Source organism: Lutzomyia longipalpis, chromosome 3 (assembly GCF_024334085.1).
Source record: "Lutzomyia longipalpis isolate SR_M1_2022 chromosome 3, ASM2433408v1".
Classification (NCBI taxonomy): domain Eukaryota; kingdom Metazoa; phylum Arthropoda; class Insecta; order Diptera; family Psychodidae; genus Lutzomyia; species Lutzomyia longipalpis.
The window spans coordinates 17,993,686-18,010,177 of record NC_074709.1 but is presented as its reverse complement, the minus strand read 5'-3'; the positions used below and the strand labels follow the sequence as shown (position 1 = coordinate 18,010,177).

Sequence of the window (16,492 nt, the reverse complement as noted above, 5' to 3'; positions counted from 1 at the left end):
TCCTCCAGTTCACATAACTATTGGATTCTTTCTTATGTGTTCAAGAAAATCATTTTTAGCAGCCTCTCTAATCTGAAGAATTAAAAAATAATAATTCTTTGAAAAAAAATTATTCAGAAAATTTTTCCTTTAAAACTTTACTATGCAAAAAAGCGTTTTCCCTAAAGTATTTTCCTCATTATCAAACTCCAGAAAAGTCACAAAATTTAACAAATTTAAACAAACGAATTTCACTACCGAGAGAAATTCAAATTTAATCAAATTCAATTCAATTAAATTGCACTTTGGCAATTATTCATGGGGAAAGTTTCTATAAATATTGTAAAGTGAACATATTTTTCAGGGACTTAAGGGCATAAATATGGCTTTTCTTTCCTTGAATACTTTTTAGATAAAAATGTAAATGCATTTTCCACATACACCACACACTGCGGGTGTGGGAGTTTGTTGTTATATACACTCTGAAATGCTATTTAGAAAAGTTTTCCACACAGATAAGAATAAGTGTCTACGTGATATACTGCATATTAGATGGCTTCTAAAAAAAATTCTCCATCCTGACTCCGGATTAAAATGTATCGACTTTTATCAGGCAAAATCTCTGGGAAAACCTTCCCTGAAGCCGATTCGTTCTGCTGCCTGCAATCTATTGAATTAAATTCCTCTTTCTCTTCTTAAGAATCTCTCGTTGTTTTTTTTTTCTTAAAGTCTGACTCTCTGATTCTTTTTTGAACTTCCACCAAGGTAAAAATTAGGTGGGGGTGGTTCCTCGACTTTCGTTCCCCGGTAATGACTGTTTTCCAGGGAATAATGATTAATGGATTTGGGTTTAATGAAAAAATCCATACAGTGCGAAACGTTACTCTGTGAATTTTAGTTTAAGCCAATTCAAGCTCCTTTTATGGGGAGTTTTTTTTTCATTTCAGATGCAGACTTTGGGATTTCTTTCTATTTTATGTTTTCAATGTGAATGCATTGTCGAAGGGATTTTGCTGTGTGTGCTCCGAAAAAAAAAACATCCCACCCACACTACGGACCATTCGTCCCCGAATAAAGTAATTGAAGTAATCTGACCGATCCATAATACAAAAAGTTTCAATATATTTTTCCCTAAGACCTATTCGTGTTTCTCTTCTTCACATTTCAGGAATAAATATCGTTCGGGAACTTTTACATCAAGATCCATCTACCGCAAGCGAGGGAGTTTATACATATAGGAGCATGTGGATGCGAAGGGAGGTCATACGGAGATTTCGATGAGGGTGGAGATTGGAAGTGAAATAGATTCCATTGGTATTCGTATTTTTTTCCACCCCACGCATACTGCCTGGTACACATCAGAGGGCCCCTCTAGCACACATAGAAAAATACTTTCCCCAAAAGTTTATAGCACTGGGGGTTCCTAAATTACGCTATTGAGATGTTGATTTGTGTATTAAACATATGTTGCCTCTGTTTCGGGGGATAGATTTTCATTATAATGTGGTACGTGATTGGATATACATTTCCAATAATGATACTGTGAGCCTCTCGTTGAAGCTTCTCTCTCTCTTTCTCTTTTTTTGCTACTCTTCCATCCCTCATCATTTTTTATTCGCCCCACGGCCCCGTGACGATGAAAGTTTCACTTTGGTGTTTGTGTGTTTGTAATTTATTAAAAAGTTTGCATGTTTTCTCTCCTTGTACGTTTTTTTTCCACCCTCAACCAGCTGCCAAAATAGACACTTTCTCCCCTATGTTGGGGCGGGTGAAGCATTTAAAAAAGACATCCCTAATGAGGTAAAAGAAGCTGTGAAAATTGTGATTCTAATTCACGCACAACGGAGAAAAGGTTTAAATGAAATTTGGGAAAACGTATGAAAAGCACTAAATCGGAAGGGTTAACCCTTTCAGGATCGATGAAATCTTTTTGTCCCATTGACTTTTTTAAGTCATTTTAAATTAATTAATTTTCTAGTTGATTGCAATTACTACAAGAATATATTAAAATAGTTCTTGAATATTTTGTGAGCAAGAAAGAACGACAAAAATGACTTTCTAAAGAATAAGAAAACATAACAATTAGGTTTTTTTTGAATAGCTCAAAAGAAAATTTTACTAAAAGCTGAAGAAATGAGAAATTCCTTTTCTTTAGGAAAAGTTTTAAAAATAAACCTTTTCACAATTTTCTTAAAAGTTGTTGGAAGTTCAAATTAAATCATTTCCTATTTATGAGTATCATTTTAGTTGTTTCTTAAAGATTTTAATTTTAAATCCTGTTTAGCACTTCTTAAACATAAATAAAACCAGAATTTAAAAAAAGCAGACTACAATATCAGTCAATTTTCCAAGCGTGCCAGCGAGCTCAAGGGCCAACCTCAAACGCTCCGTAGCAAATATTTCAAGGAATGATATTTTGTCCACAAGAATAAATTATATTTGTTCAATGAGATGGTAATTCTGCCTGGTCTCCAGATATTCTATATAGGGGGCAAAAAAACATCATTTTGACTAAACCGAGGGGGTCGCCGTGAATACCATCGCCCTTCGTATGATCCATTCGGCAAATATCTCTCCATGAGCGCACAAACAGGGTAATTTGATAATCCAGATGATAGCGCGGCTGGTCACAGGGTAATCTTGCCGTAATAAATTTCTTCCAGTTGACACAGAAAATGAAAGGGGAAGCCGCTTGATTTCAGATTTGCATTAATTTTTCCGCACGGTTGATTTCATCCACGCGCCAGCGCTAAAGGAGCTCCCAAGGGAGACCCACGAGATAGACCCTAACCCCCACACCCCAGTCCGAGGAACGAATGACAATCGTACGTGAATCACGGTGTGAAATAAAGTGGATTTAAAATCGATTTTTGAGAGTATTTTGATGTACATACGCCTCGTCTTTTTCACCCTGTCTGGGGGCACATTTTTTCCCGTGCGTAATCCCAGGTGCTAGCGTGAAGCGATTTTCCTCAATTCACCGAGATGAAGGTGATCGGAATATATGAGGGGGAGGACTAATTGAATGATCCCGTACTGAAAGAGAGTGCCAACAGCAGTGAGAAATTTACGATACATTGAATTTAAATATTACCCCAGAATGCAATTTAAGGAACATACATGTGCCTCTATTGGATCTTCTTAAATTGGGGATTGGCGGTATGGGAAGTGGGATGTGTAATAGGCTGACACCAGATGGGATTCGTTGCTATGGGATCTTGTTAATAATCAAATAGTTTTAGGAAAATCCTGAAGAAAATGGAATTAAAAGGCAAAATTTGTTTCGGATGAATGCCTAAAATCTGTTCTTTTTACAACGTTTCTTTTAAGGTAAGGCTGGGAAAAGTCTTTCAGGCTTCTCCTTCAGTAACGTAGTTGGGGAAAACGTTTGGAGATATCTAAACACTCCAAAAGCATTAAGTTCAGATTTTCCTTAAGAAGTGAAAATAAGTCATTTCCTAGTTAAAAGTACGTTAAAAATTTCTAAACGAGAATTTTAGAATGTTACATAAATATCAAATGTTTAAACAAACGCCAAACGTTAGAAAAAAAAACGTCAAATTAAATAGAATGTCAAAGTTCAAGGAAAGATCGTCAAATGTCCAAATAAATATTATTTGTTAGAAAAGAAACGTCAAACACTAGAAATAGAACATTAAACGTTGCACAAGGACTGTCAAATTTTCATATAAATGTCAAATGTTAGAAAAGAAACGTCAAATTAAATAGAAAACTATGAATAAGAACAGAGACGTCAAACGTTCGGAAAGGAACATCAAATGTTTAAACAAACATTAAACGATATGTAAATAATGCCAAACGTTAGAAAGGAAATGTTAAACACTAAAAATTTAAGGAATAAAACATAAAAACTGATAATTCTGATGCATTAGAATTTTATTTTAATGGTCATAAATCTCGACTTCTAAGTCATCCTAAGTCCTTTTTAACGTACTTTTAATTAACTCTATTTTTTCTAAAACATTTGTCAATTGCGTTATGCCTCTGATTTCTGTTAAGGAATAAATGAAGAGGTCTTTCAATATTGTCCTTAATCTTCTTTTATTGAGAGAATTAAGAAAGCAAAAAGATTTTCCCACTTCTTTAAGCTCATCCTTACAGTTGCTCTTTAGCATCCTTATCCCAATGATAGTATTACTTACATCAATGCAATTTATGTACATAGATATGTAGGTAGGTATGTAAATGTCTTAACCTCAAGTCTTAAACCTCCTATATAATATGCACTACTTAATATTCAAATATCTCACCTTTGGGACATCAATATCCTTCCGGTAGTACCTTTGAAGTTCCATCCCTTTGTCATCCCGTTTGACGTGCGGCAGTGATGTAATTCAATCGGACGTCGTGGGAAAGATAATTCATCAGCAACGGCCCCGGTGGGGACGTAAAAATCCATAAGATCCACAATTTGTCACGAAAGAGATCCCAGCTGTGACAAGAAAATTTGTTTCATTCTTGTTCCATCACCTCGTGACGCCGCCATGGGTGGGAGGGGGTGAGCCTTGGGTGAAAATTTTCATATATATTCCAATTCGATCCAACTGTGTGTGTGTCTCTTTTTTCCTCATTTTCCCCCAAATCGCGGTGGCGTGCCATTTGAGCGCCCCCATGAAATTGCCTCTCCCGCGGGGAAAGGCAAGTGCAGTAATGAAAATTTATTAAAATTCATTGAAGATAGCGGAAAGCGATAAAAAAAAGAGTTTTTCGTGGGAGGGTATTAATCAAATGGGGTTCGACAATGGCGCGCCAGAATTGTGAATTTGTGGGGGGCGATTGGTGCACACAGAGGGATTTGCAATGGGGGATGGGGGTGGGTTCGAAAAGAGACTTTCGGGACTATCATTAGTATGCACAGAGAGTCGTCGGTTTGGATATTGCTCCCATAGCACGAAAATCCTTATAAACATTCGTGTAATATATCCCTCGATCCTGGGGTTCTACCCCTTTCGCCGACTGCGCGTCCGCCCGGGGGGATTGTCTTTAGTTGTTTAGTGGTAGAAAGCACAAATATCTCCTTCACAAGGGATGGTTAGGGGTGGTGGTTGGACGGGATGGGGTTGGTGCGAGAGAAATTCACGTCCTTCTTCAGCTATTTAATATTTTATTCGATATGAGTTGGACGGTTAAATTACAAATTTCTATGTATTTTTTTCCTCTTGCATCCACATAGCTATTTCTCATATCTTTTACCACTTTCTATTTATACTCCCAATTTTTTTTTTTCATATCAAATGACACACGTACTGCTTTATTATTATTACAATGTTATTATTATTATTTATATATTTTTGTGTGTGTGAAAATGGCACATTTTTATAGAGATTTGTTTTTATTTTATAACATGGATTTCCACGAAAATTTCCTCCTTTCGCATAGCATCGGATAAATTTCACATTAACAGTCCATGGAAGGAAATAGTGACGCATTTTGTTGAGAACTAAAATTGGGCAATATGAAAATTAAGAAAAAAAAACAATTCTTGATAATGATTATTTAATTTCTATTTTATTAAAATTAATTTAATTTAACCTTTCGCAGAAAAACAAATTCCTTAAAATAAAACCTTTAAAATTTCAAAGAATGTAATATACAACACATGGAGTAAGTCCCTTCAATGTAAGCAAATTTCGTGTTTAAATTATTGGAGAGGTCGCTGGACCCATCTCTTCATGTCAATAGTATTTGCCACACAGAAAAATTGAAAAAGGGCTTAGGAGGTCCGAATTGGGCCACGTTCCCCTACAGATTGTTTGTAATAAATGTCTTTAAAATGAAATTATTGGAGAGCATTATCAAAATTGGTTATGTAGAAAAACTCGAGATTTTTCCATCTTCTAAGATTGATTTTAGAACATGGGTTTAATGCATAAAATTGAGCATTGCTCTAGGTTTAATTTGCTATTAAAACATTTTCTCGAATAACTATAAATTCAGAAATAAATCAATTTAGACTAGATCTTAAATGGAAAAATTAGTATATTTCCCAGCGCTTTTCCAGGAAATTACAGCACTTGTCCTGAATTAACCCCTTGTACTGTGCATTTGTTCTCTATCTTGTCAAAAACTCACAAATGTACCACTATTTTCCGGACCGACCTGCAATTTTTCTCCTCTGCTTTTTCACACAACTTCTACTTACACATTCGAGGGTGGTTCACTCTTGCTCGTTTTTGTCCATTCAATTGATGTGAAAAATCTTCCAAATCACCATTTTCTTGCAATTCTATACTCTTCTATTTCTTCACTAGTTTCTCTCTCTGTGAAAATTTCTTACAACATTTCTCCATCTTTTCTTCATTTAATTTTCGTGGGAATAGGAATTACTTTCAAGAGGTAGCTGTTTTATATACGAGAGTTCTTCTGTGTCTTTGCGTGGAATTGATTGCCGTCAGGAGGAGAAAAAAGAAAAAGAAAGTGATTAAAAAGTGTGACAATTCCATCAGGAGTGGAAAAGTTATCTTTTGTAGCTTCAAAAAAAAAAACGGAAGAAAATGAAATGGGAATTCCTCCAAACAATCCTGTCAATTAATTTAGCTAATGGAAACTCTTCGGGATCTCGAGTGTTTTTCCATGGGGAAAAGTTAAATTCATATTTGTCTCTTGCTCTCGAGGTTGTGCACTTGAAAATGTATAAAAGCAAATTTTGCTGAAATGCCAAAAAGGGGGATACAAATACACACAGAAAGTTGTCGAGAGTGTCTCCCTATTCGGTGGGGGGGTGGTACGGGTTGGTTATAAAGTGGCATATCCTCGCAGTTCAACTGCCCGAGGGTGTGTGTGTGTGTTGTGTGGAGTATAAATACCAAAAAGGACTCTTCATTTATCTCATTTTGAATTGTGGCGTGTGGGGGTTAAATAATTTAATTATTAGTACTCTTCTCAGTCTTATTTATCTAGCCATTTTCCATCCAAATTCCCCATTCTGCGGCCCCATTGATTTTTTTTTCTTCATCATTCCCACATCCTTTCTTGGCACGCAATTTTGGCGACAGCTTTTAATTCTGGCATCCCTTCAAGATGTGGGTTCGCCATTTTTTTCCCAAACGTTCGCACTTTCTTTTTCTTAATATAGAAATTAGTCGCCTCAATTAATATTCTGTTCACGAGAATAATTATTTTTTTCTTTATAATTACAATAATTAGAATACTTTTTTAGGATATTTCTTCTCTTCATTTTTTTCCATATTTTATATAGTGAAAATTACTTTATATAATGGATATAGAAGAGGTATGTACAAGAAGCTTACTAATTTAATTTTAATATAATATAAATCGAATTATCTTCAATTTTATGCATTTTACACTGCTTTATGAAATGATTATGTTTCATTAACACGCTTTTTTTTATACAAATTTAACATTTTCTTTGAGCATTCTTTCATCATAATAAAATTTAATTACATTAGCAGACGTTGTGCAAGAAACCAGACTTATAAAACAATACTTTCATTTCTTATTTTGAATTTACATAATTTTAATTTAGTTACAAATTTTGTACGAAAATCAATCATTACACGAAGAAAAATCAGAAAAAGTTGATAAGATATTAAGGGAACTCACTTAATAAGGTAAAAGAACGCGTAAGCCACATAAGTAATAAGAAGGAATAAACGTGTAAGCTAAGTATTGTATCCATTGATTTTTGATTCTTAATAATCTTTATTTAGGTACTTTTTTTGAAAATTTTTCCTACGAAGCTTTTATGGTAAGTTCCGGGAATTAAAAAAAATTGTGAATATTTTACTTTTAAAATTTTTGGAGGTAAAGAAGCATTATTTTGCATTATCTTGACTGTCAGAACATTCTTGCTTAAGGTTAAAACATAATCTATTGAAAGGTTTCCATAAGAGAAAAAAAAGTGGAAGTTAAATAACTCAAGAGCCACTGGAGCAAAAATTATTTAAAATATGAATTATTAAAATAAAATTTGTTTTCCTTGAAAACTTTTCCTTTGAAAAAAAGTAGATCTTTCAATAGCTAAAAGTGTGAAAAAATCGCATTCTTAACTCGTTTATCGTGCGATCGCTTTCCCAAAAACTTAACTTTATTGCATAATTGGAAATTACTTAATGCCTTCTCACTTATTTACTAAATCGATCTCTTACATTATTAAGTGAGCACCTTTATTATTTCTTGAAATTCAAATTAATTTAAAAATTCAAATATTTCAAATTTAAAATTCCATACTCTTGCAAAATATGTATCAAATCCCTCTATTTTAAAACAAATTCTATAAATAAAAAATATCATTAAACTTCAAACAAATACAATTTTTTATCCCTAATTTTTTAATAAAATTTCTTAAAGGAAAAATCTTTATGAAAGAGAAATTGAAAATAAACTAATATTAGTTTAATTATATTAATGCAAAAATTACTCACTGCTTTCCCGCACATGTCCGTACATCCATCCATGCCGTATTTAATCAGGTATATTAGAGTAAAAGGTTGTGTAGAAGAGTCTTATTATCTCTCATTAGAACATACAAAATTGAGATTATTACTTGAGGTGGAAAAGTGGTTGAAAATTCCCCAAGTCAGAGGTCAAATGTGGGTAGCAAATGGGTGGATAAAGTTTAACTTAACCTCATCCCCCCTCTGTAGCTGTGATGGTGACCAGAAAAGCAAATATATGTATAGCATCCAGCACATTATCAGTCCATTAAGATGAAAAAGTTTGTCCCTCAAACTTCCGGCTGGTGAAATTTTCTCTATATTATTTGGATGGTGTTTTAGGAACCGTATTCACTCATAAATCATACAATTTGTATCATTACATCTTGGCATTTTGCCTCTCATTCGCACTCGCGCAATTAAATACACTCGGCCCAAATGTGTATTTAATGGGGCCCAAACTATGTACACATGGGGTGGGTGGGTGTGTGCTGGGGGGTATGGGGTGGTGGGGGTGGGATATTCACACATTGTCCGTTTTGCCGAAACTACTCAAATAGCTCTGCGAACTATTCTTATCACTTGTGGCTGCTTGGATGAAGTGGTGTGCCATTGAATTTGCGCCATCTATGGCCGAGGGGGAGGGTGTCCACGAGCCATCGGCTACTCGTCCGTTACGCCCGTCGCCACCTTGGCTCAGCTTCATCAACCTATTGCGACGCATGGTGCCCAGCATTGGTGTCTGAGGCATGGCAGTGGATGTGGACGGTCGGCCGAGGTTGTTGATGAGATTCAGACGATTCTCCGTGATGTTCATAATGAGCCTGTTGTGGCTACCATGATGTGCAGCATTGCGCTGTAGTACGTTGGCGTTCTTGGACGCATCCATGGCATAGGGTAGGCCATCGTTGATGCCATAGTGGCAACTTGTGGGCGCCGAGTAGATGGAATTGCTCTTGGCATCCATCCGATTCTGGTGGTAAATGTTTGTTGTGCCAATCAGCGATGTGGTCGCATATGCACCACAGCTATCGTACAGCGGCGACTTTGGGTGCTTAAACGACGACACTCCAGCCACTTCCGCATAGTCCGGCATATTGAGTGGTGTTAGTCTGCGAAAGTGCAAAATGGGGGTGTTGTGAGGATAAACCGTGGGGGTTGCATTGTTATTACGTATACACATACTACACATATTATATAGGCAGTCTGGATAAACCACAATATTGCTAAAACAATTAAAACAAATTGCCAGTCGACCCGTGAAAGGGAATTGACTCTATCAGATGCTAAATTTCACTTTGCATTTTAAATTCGACCAAAAACGCAATAAAAATTTAAAATTCTGTAATTTTTTTTTACTACAATTGAACAATTTGTATTTAAGGTTTAAATATTTTAAAATAAATTAAATATAATAATAAAATTCATATGTTAAATTGTGATAGAATTGATAAATAAAAGATAAAATAAAACAATTCAAAAGTGATGAATATTCAACAGGATTTTGACGCCTTTCAGCTTTTCAAAACGCATGACATTTGGCTCAAATCAACTTTGGGCAAATTATAAATTAATGCTTGTTCTAATATTGATAAATCCACATAAAATTTTCACTTTGTCAAGCTGAAATTCACATGAGAAACACATCACATGCTCTCACACAAACTCGTCTAAAATTCAAAATAATTAGTGTCCAAGTAGTCAAAGAACTGCAATTTAAAAGTAAATGAATATTGCAATAGCACAGGAATCAATATTAAGTACCTACACAATACAAGTAACTTTTATCCACTAACAAAGGCGTATATTGATCTGAATAAATTTCCATCAATTTATTTTACTATTAATAATAAAAATCCACCCCTTCAGTTTTTCCAACTACTGCCGAAATTATTTTTTATTGTTTTCATAAGGTTGGGCAATAAATTTTCTCCGTTCCTTTTTTTGGAAGACGTCTCCGGAAGTAAGTGGAGACAATTCATAAATTTTCCTAATTATTCAGGGGGGATGTTTCCACCAACAAAAATGTAAATTGTATTAAAAAACAAACAGAGGGTTATAGCGCGGAAAAATTATTCAGAAAACTGAAAGAAAATGCGATATTTGACAGAAGCGGCTATTTAGTGAGGGGGATTAATAAGATAAATTTTGGGTTAATCTCAGTGCTCGTATGCTTGAAATACAATTTTCTTTAAAAAAAATCTTAACAATTGGTGGCAGCGGTGGGAGCTTGAGCTTCACTCCCAAAAATAATCTGTAACAATTGGTGGCAGCGGTGGGATACATCAATGTCGATTAATTGAAATATTTCCTAAAATTAACGTATTCCTTCACTAAAAACTTTTTGAATCAATTATTAAATTAAAAATAAAATAAAATAGAAAAACAACACAAAGGAATCACAAAAAAATCATTAAAAATTTAATTTTTGACAATTTTTCGTAAAAAGAAAACCGCCTTGAAATTAAAGAAATTGACAAATAGTAAATGTACAAGGACGTGTGAGATAGCAATTCATCTCGTACGCTTTATGAAGCCATCATTACCAATAGCCTATCAATATCAAATCAATATTTTATCACATAATCTCGTCAGATTTTACGAGCTGCTTTATGTCACCCATAGATGAGGGACTTAAACGTAAGTCGAGACAGACAAATCAGGGATTTTTCCACAGCGGCATCAATTCTTCATTTCTGTTTTTAACTTTGAACTTTGAAATGTTTCAGTTAACTGAAAATGAACTCTACGAGCACTTGGTCTAACCCAATAATAAACAAAGTCGTTTAATGAGTATGAGTAATTAATGGATAAATAAAATAGGTAGTTCCTTTGTTGCTAAGCGAGTCCTTTTAAAGAGGGTCTATATGACTACCTTTATTCGGAAACTATTGATTGCTATTTTTAAAAATTTCTCATTAAAGGGGTGAATATTAATTTACATAAAATAGCTCAGATGTACAAAAAAAAAGTCATTCATGAGACCAAAAGTTATCGTGATGTTTGAAAGGGGAAGCTTTTAGAGATTTTCCCAACCGGAAAGCCCCAAGAGGAAAATTGCGGAGGGGCATAAATACAATGATGAACCCCCTTTGGCTTATCTGTTGATGTGGAAAAACTCTTTGAGGGGCTTTGGTAAAATACGATTAAACACTCACCTCTCATAATCGGGCAGCGGAAGTGTTTGGTTGGCTGATATTTGTGCATAATCGGGTATCCCATCCTTTGCATGCCGCCACACACCACCGGAAGGATCTATCCACACACCGCCGCCCGTGGCTGTTCCACCGCCGACGCTGCCATTCGCGCCCGTATTGAGTGGCAATGTGGGGAATTTTCTTACAGTTCCGATTGCGTGATTTCCTGAAATTATTCCACATGAAATGTCTCGGGGGTCTCCACAAATGGTGCTGCCTTGCATTGTGGCAATTCTTATATTTTTTGTGTGCTCCTTTAGCCTCTTTTTTTGCGGATTCTTTCATGCATGTGGGGTAGAAGTGGATAGGGGGTGATGAAAGGGAGGGAGTGCAAAAAGGGGAAGTTTATAGAATTCACCAGAGAAGAGAGAGAGGATATTGTGTAAATGGCTTGATGTCTCGCAGCCATAAATATTTACTTGGACTCCCAAATGCGGTCTGTGAGGGAAACGGAAAGACACCCCATCCCGTGCGCCCAAAAAGCGTCTTCCACCCGCGTCGCATATGCATCTCGATGCGGGGTGGTTTTGTGGGTTTGGTTTAGTACAGGAGATGAAAAAGAATGGAAATAGCAGAGAAGTGGATAGAGATGTCGATTGCAGACAAGTTTAATTGAGTACCATGAATGGAGGGGTGGCCAGGAGGAAATCCATTCTCTTCCTATTACTGTGAGATTTTTTCACGTGTGTCGACCATTTTATCTATATACCTACCAAGGATATAGCCGCAATAATAGCACCCGGAGAAGGATCATATTCAGATAGATTACATCCTGAAGGGTCCGGAAAACTTAATGTTGCCAACTCTAATTTATTGGTAGAGTTTGTTGTTTAAGTGAATACTAAGAAATTAAGTGGTAAGGAAGTTTACCAATCCTCCGAATTAATTAACTAAACTAAACTAATTTAAAACCAAGGAAAAATGCTTAATTGCAAAAATCGATTGAAACTTTTGTAAAACTTTGTATTGTCTTGTAATTTTAATTTTAATTCATATTTTAGTGCTTAAACGAATTTCCGGAAGCATTAATTTATTAAATTTTCCCACAATTTTCCTCCCTCGTACACCCCTGCGGGACAAAATGTAGTAAATAACTTAACATATTGAAGCAGTTTGCGGCTTTCCCTCCGCACCCCTTAAGTTTAGTAAGGGACGAAAAAAAAGCCGAGACAAATCCGCTAATTGGGGTGGAAAAAAGAGTGACGAGACTATCTGTCGGAAAGAAGAAAAATATCTCTATTTTCCCTACATTTCGCACATTTTCTCCATTTATATATCCAACGCCTGGTAGGCACTTTCCCACGTTGAATTTATTAGTTGGGAAATACTAAGTAATAAATTTGCTTTTTGTACCACACATGTTGTGTGTGCGTAGAGGATATCCAATCCTCCCGGGCCAAAAAATCCACCCCACATGTTGGAATTAATGGCACAATCCTCATGGAATCATCAGCCCGGAAAATCAATGGGAGCATCGAATGAAAAAAAAAGCTCGCTATTTATCTCAAATTAGAGAGGCGGCAGCATATAAAATAGCACAACCCCACATATAAACGGCCCAAAAGCAAAGGAGACTCCCGAACCTTGCTCAGAGCAACAGCTAAGAGCCATATAGCGAAAACTCGATGGAAGTTTTTTTTTTACGTTGTTGATGCTCTCTGAGCTTGGGGGATGGTATGTGTGTGGGAGGGAAAGCAGAAAATACCATAAGTACTAAATACATTACCCGATAACCCGACAAGTGTGTATGAAGCTTTCGAGGGGGTGCGGCGAAGTGTGTAGCATTGGCACACACAACTTTAATGTTGCCTTTTTTCCCGTACCCACAAGAGGCGCCCAAATGCAGGATGTCTGTGTGCCATTGTGCACCAGGAGAAGTGGTGGAGGATTTATTCTTCCGCCACACAGCTTTCTGACACTTTTACTGTTTTCTCTGCACTTCAGGCACTTCTTTTGACAATCACCATGCGGTGCAGTGCCGAAAGTTGCACCATAAGTAGAACTTAATGCACCGCAAATTGCACACCCCACCAGCAAGCTCGCGCCGTATTCGTTGCATTTTCAAGTGGATCTCAAGTAAGAAACACTGCAAATTATGGTTCCAGGGTGGTGCGGAGTTGGTTCAGGGAATGTGAAAATTGTTTTGGAAAATTAATTGATTTGTAATCTAAATTGCAGATTGTTTAGTAAATTTTCCCATCTATTCCTGAAATCTTAAACAGGAATTTGTGTTGAATTTATGGTTTCTCCTAAAATACACCGAAATGCAATTTGGTGGTGGTACAGCTGAGTCTCGCTGTACAGCTTCATCGTGTAACGTTCAAATACAAATTTATAATTTATTTTTTAACAGAAAAGTTTCGAAAGGGAAAATAAAGAAAATTTTAATATTATTTTTAAATGATGAAAAATATTATTTTCGTACTTCACGAGGTGCTTTTGATATCAAAATTGAAGCATTTTTACAAAGCTTTCGTCATTTTAATAAAATCTAATCATTAGAACTTCACATATGTACCTACATATGTAAATTGTTTAAAGTTTTTTTTTATTATAGTGATCATCCAAGTAACCAACCAACGTTTTCCGTTCATTAAAAAATTTAAATTTCATAAAAATGTCAGAAAAACATTTTATTTGGTCAGTAAAGTCAACAATTTCGGTCAGAAATAATTTAATTAGCTCAGAAATTGTTATATAGCGATCTTTGTGGAACATAACAGGCCGTAAAAAAATGAAAAACAGAGAAAAAAATCTGTTAATTATTTAATTCCGCTAGTTAATATTTCAATTTTGTCAGCAAATAATACCGTAAATCCGCAAATATTGAAATGAAAAAGAAAGTTTTATTTTTAAAAAAAATGTTAAAATTTTTTGACATTAAAAGAAAACTATTAAAAATTAATTTTTTAAATGAAAAATCAAATATTTTATCAACACTAAAATTTCGTTTTTAATCCGTTGTTCCGCTGCTCTATTAATTGAGTTTTGAGGCTGTACCACGAGACCCCACCGTAATTCCCATTAGCGATTTTACTAGTTATTTTAAAATAATAACGCTGAGTGTTTTAACTATTCAACATGGTTGCAATATTATAAATTATTTTGTATCTAAATAAATTCCTTGTGCAGTTTCTCTTTCCCGGAATAATATGTACATTTAAAATTGAACCCATATACATACATATACACAACAACGTCGAAAGAAAACATTTCCCTTCTGGATGCCAAAATCGAAAACTATTGTTCACCGTCTTGAATATAAACATCACAGTTAACGTAATTCACCGACTGTGCTCCTCGTTTCGAAGCATTTTGGATTTGCATAAATGCATCTTACATTTTATTCCCGGTGTGTCGCTAAGAAAAAAAAAAAAACAAGAACGACTCTACGAAGAGCAAAAATACTCCCTTTTTCCGAGGATAGACAGCGACCATTGGAAATTAATGCACTATTCATGGCACAATAGTTGGAAAATGTGGGTGCTGCATCGCATTAGTTATGACCCCCTTGTGGGTAGGATATCCAATGGCAATGGACGGCGTGCGCGGGGGATGAAAGTGAATGTGTGGTTGTTGGGTAGAAACGACAAAATGCCACACAAAAGAGGAATGGAAAATAAATTGCAAAAGAGGAAGAGGAAGTTCCAAGGCGGAGCAGACAAAAAAAAAGATGGGAAGATGGTGAAGTAAAAAAAAAAAAAGAAAAACACATCATCTCACCGTGCATTGAGGCCAATGATGTTTGCTTGATAAATTGAATCCGCTTAAACAATACCATTGCCCCGAAGAGGAATACGATGATGGCGATTATTGATCCCAACAGGACAATAAACCACGTCTGCGTAAGGATGTCATCTGATAAGTTGTGATTGATTGAGTATCTGTGAATGAATGGGAATTTCCATTATTTTGATGCCTTTGTTTGCACTTGAACTTTCACCCACTCGGAGCTTTTTGTGCCCACTCTACGCGCTACTAAACCCACCTCGCCATATACCGGGGAGGGGTCCATTGAATTGTGTGTTTTAATTAAAAGACACACGGACAAATGGATTTTGGGGTACGGGGGCGTAGGAGTGGGTGTGTGTGCTTATAAGATAAATAATTACCTTGTGAAGCTATTGTCGAGACGCCGAGAGTGTGGGTCAAGCCGAAGAATAGCCGGTGGGCTGAATGGTCCGAATCCTGCTCCAGTTCCCGCTGACACACTCACGGAGTATGTCACACCGGCAGAGAGGTTTGCCAGCAAGAGTGACGGTGTCTTCGCATCTATTGTAATGTTTGTGAGTATTTTCGACAAGTTGTGCGAATCAAAACCCCTAACAATGATTTGGTAGCTGAGTAGAATGCCTGAAAAGAGTACACACCAATCAATCACGCACCAAATGGCAGGAAGAGGAAGCAACACTGACGAAGTAGGATTCATGGAGTGATTTTTTTTCTACTGAAAGTTCCTGAAATATTTGGAAATTCTTTTCTTTTTTTTTCCAGCTATTTCCTCATCACAATGCGGAAATTGAATTTTACTTATCTGAAAAAGCTCTTTAAGAGCTTTTAATGAAAACTTTCTGCCATTTTTGCGATATGTGTGAATGAATTCTAAAGACGGCGATAGATGCAAAAAGAAACATAACATACATAGCATCATTTTCAGATAAAAATCACGAAAGTATTTTTTTACAGTCTTATTTTCTCTTTGAATATTTTTCAAAGAGTTATATGCAAATTATGACTTCAAGTTATAACCAATTATCGTATTTATATTATTTGTAAAGCATTGTCTAAAATTCAAAAAAATTGTGGTCATTTTCAGGAAATCGCTGCGAAATGTTCAAAATTTTCATTTTTTTTAAAGATTATTCGACTTCTCTTCAAAACTAATTATAAAGTGCTTTT

General features: G+C 35.7%; 3 protein-coding genes across 3 annotated transcripts in view; 2 read left to right on the top strand and 1 right to left on the bottom strand.

Annotated features, from left to right (window-relative positions):
• Positions 1-16,492, top strand: part of LOC129792365 (transient receptor potential cation channel subfamily A member 1) — a 1,125,827-nt gene that overhangs the window by 977,069 nt on the left and 132,266 nt on the right. The window lies entirely within an intron of this gene.
• Positions 1-16,492, top strand: part of LOC129792430 (PIH1 domain-containing protein 2) — a 927,269-nt gene that overhangs the window by 778,511 nt on the left and 132,266 nt on the right. The window lies entirely within an intron of this gene.
• Positions 5,085-16,492, bottom strand: part of LOC129792367 (protein sax-3-like) — a 43,248-nt gene continuing 31,840 nt past the window's right edge. The window contains exons 11-14 of the mRNA XM_055831349.1: positions 15,706-15,946; positions 15,317-15,477; positions 11,555-11,759; positions 5,085-9,508 (exon numbers count right to left, since the gene is read on the bottom strand). Coding sequence (XP_055687324.1) covers positions 8,920-9,508; positions 11,555-11,759; positions 15,317-15,477; positions 15,706-15,946 — 1,196 coding nt within the window. The 3' untranslated portion in view covers positions 5,085-8,919. The remainder of the gene's footprint in view (positions 9,509-11,554; positions 11,760-15,316; positions 15,478-15,705; positions 15,947-16,492) is intronic.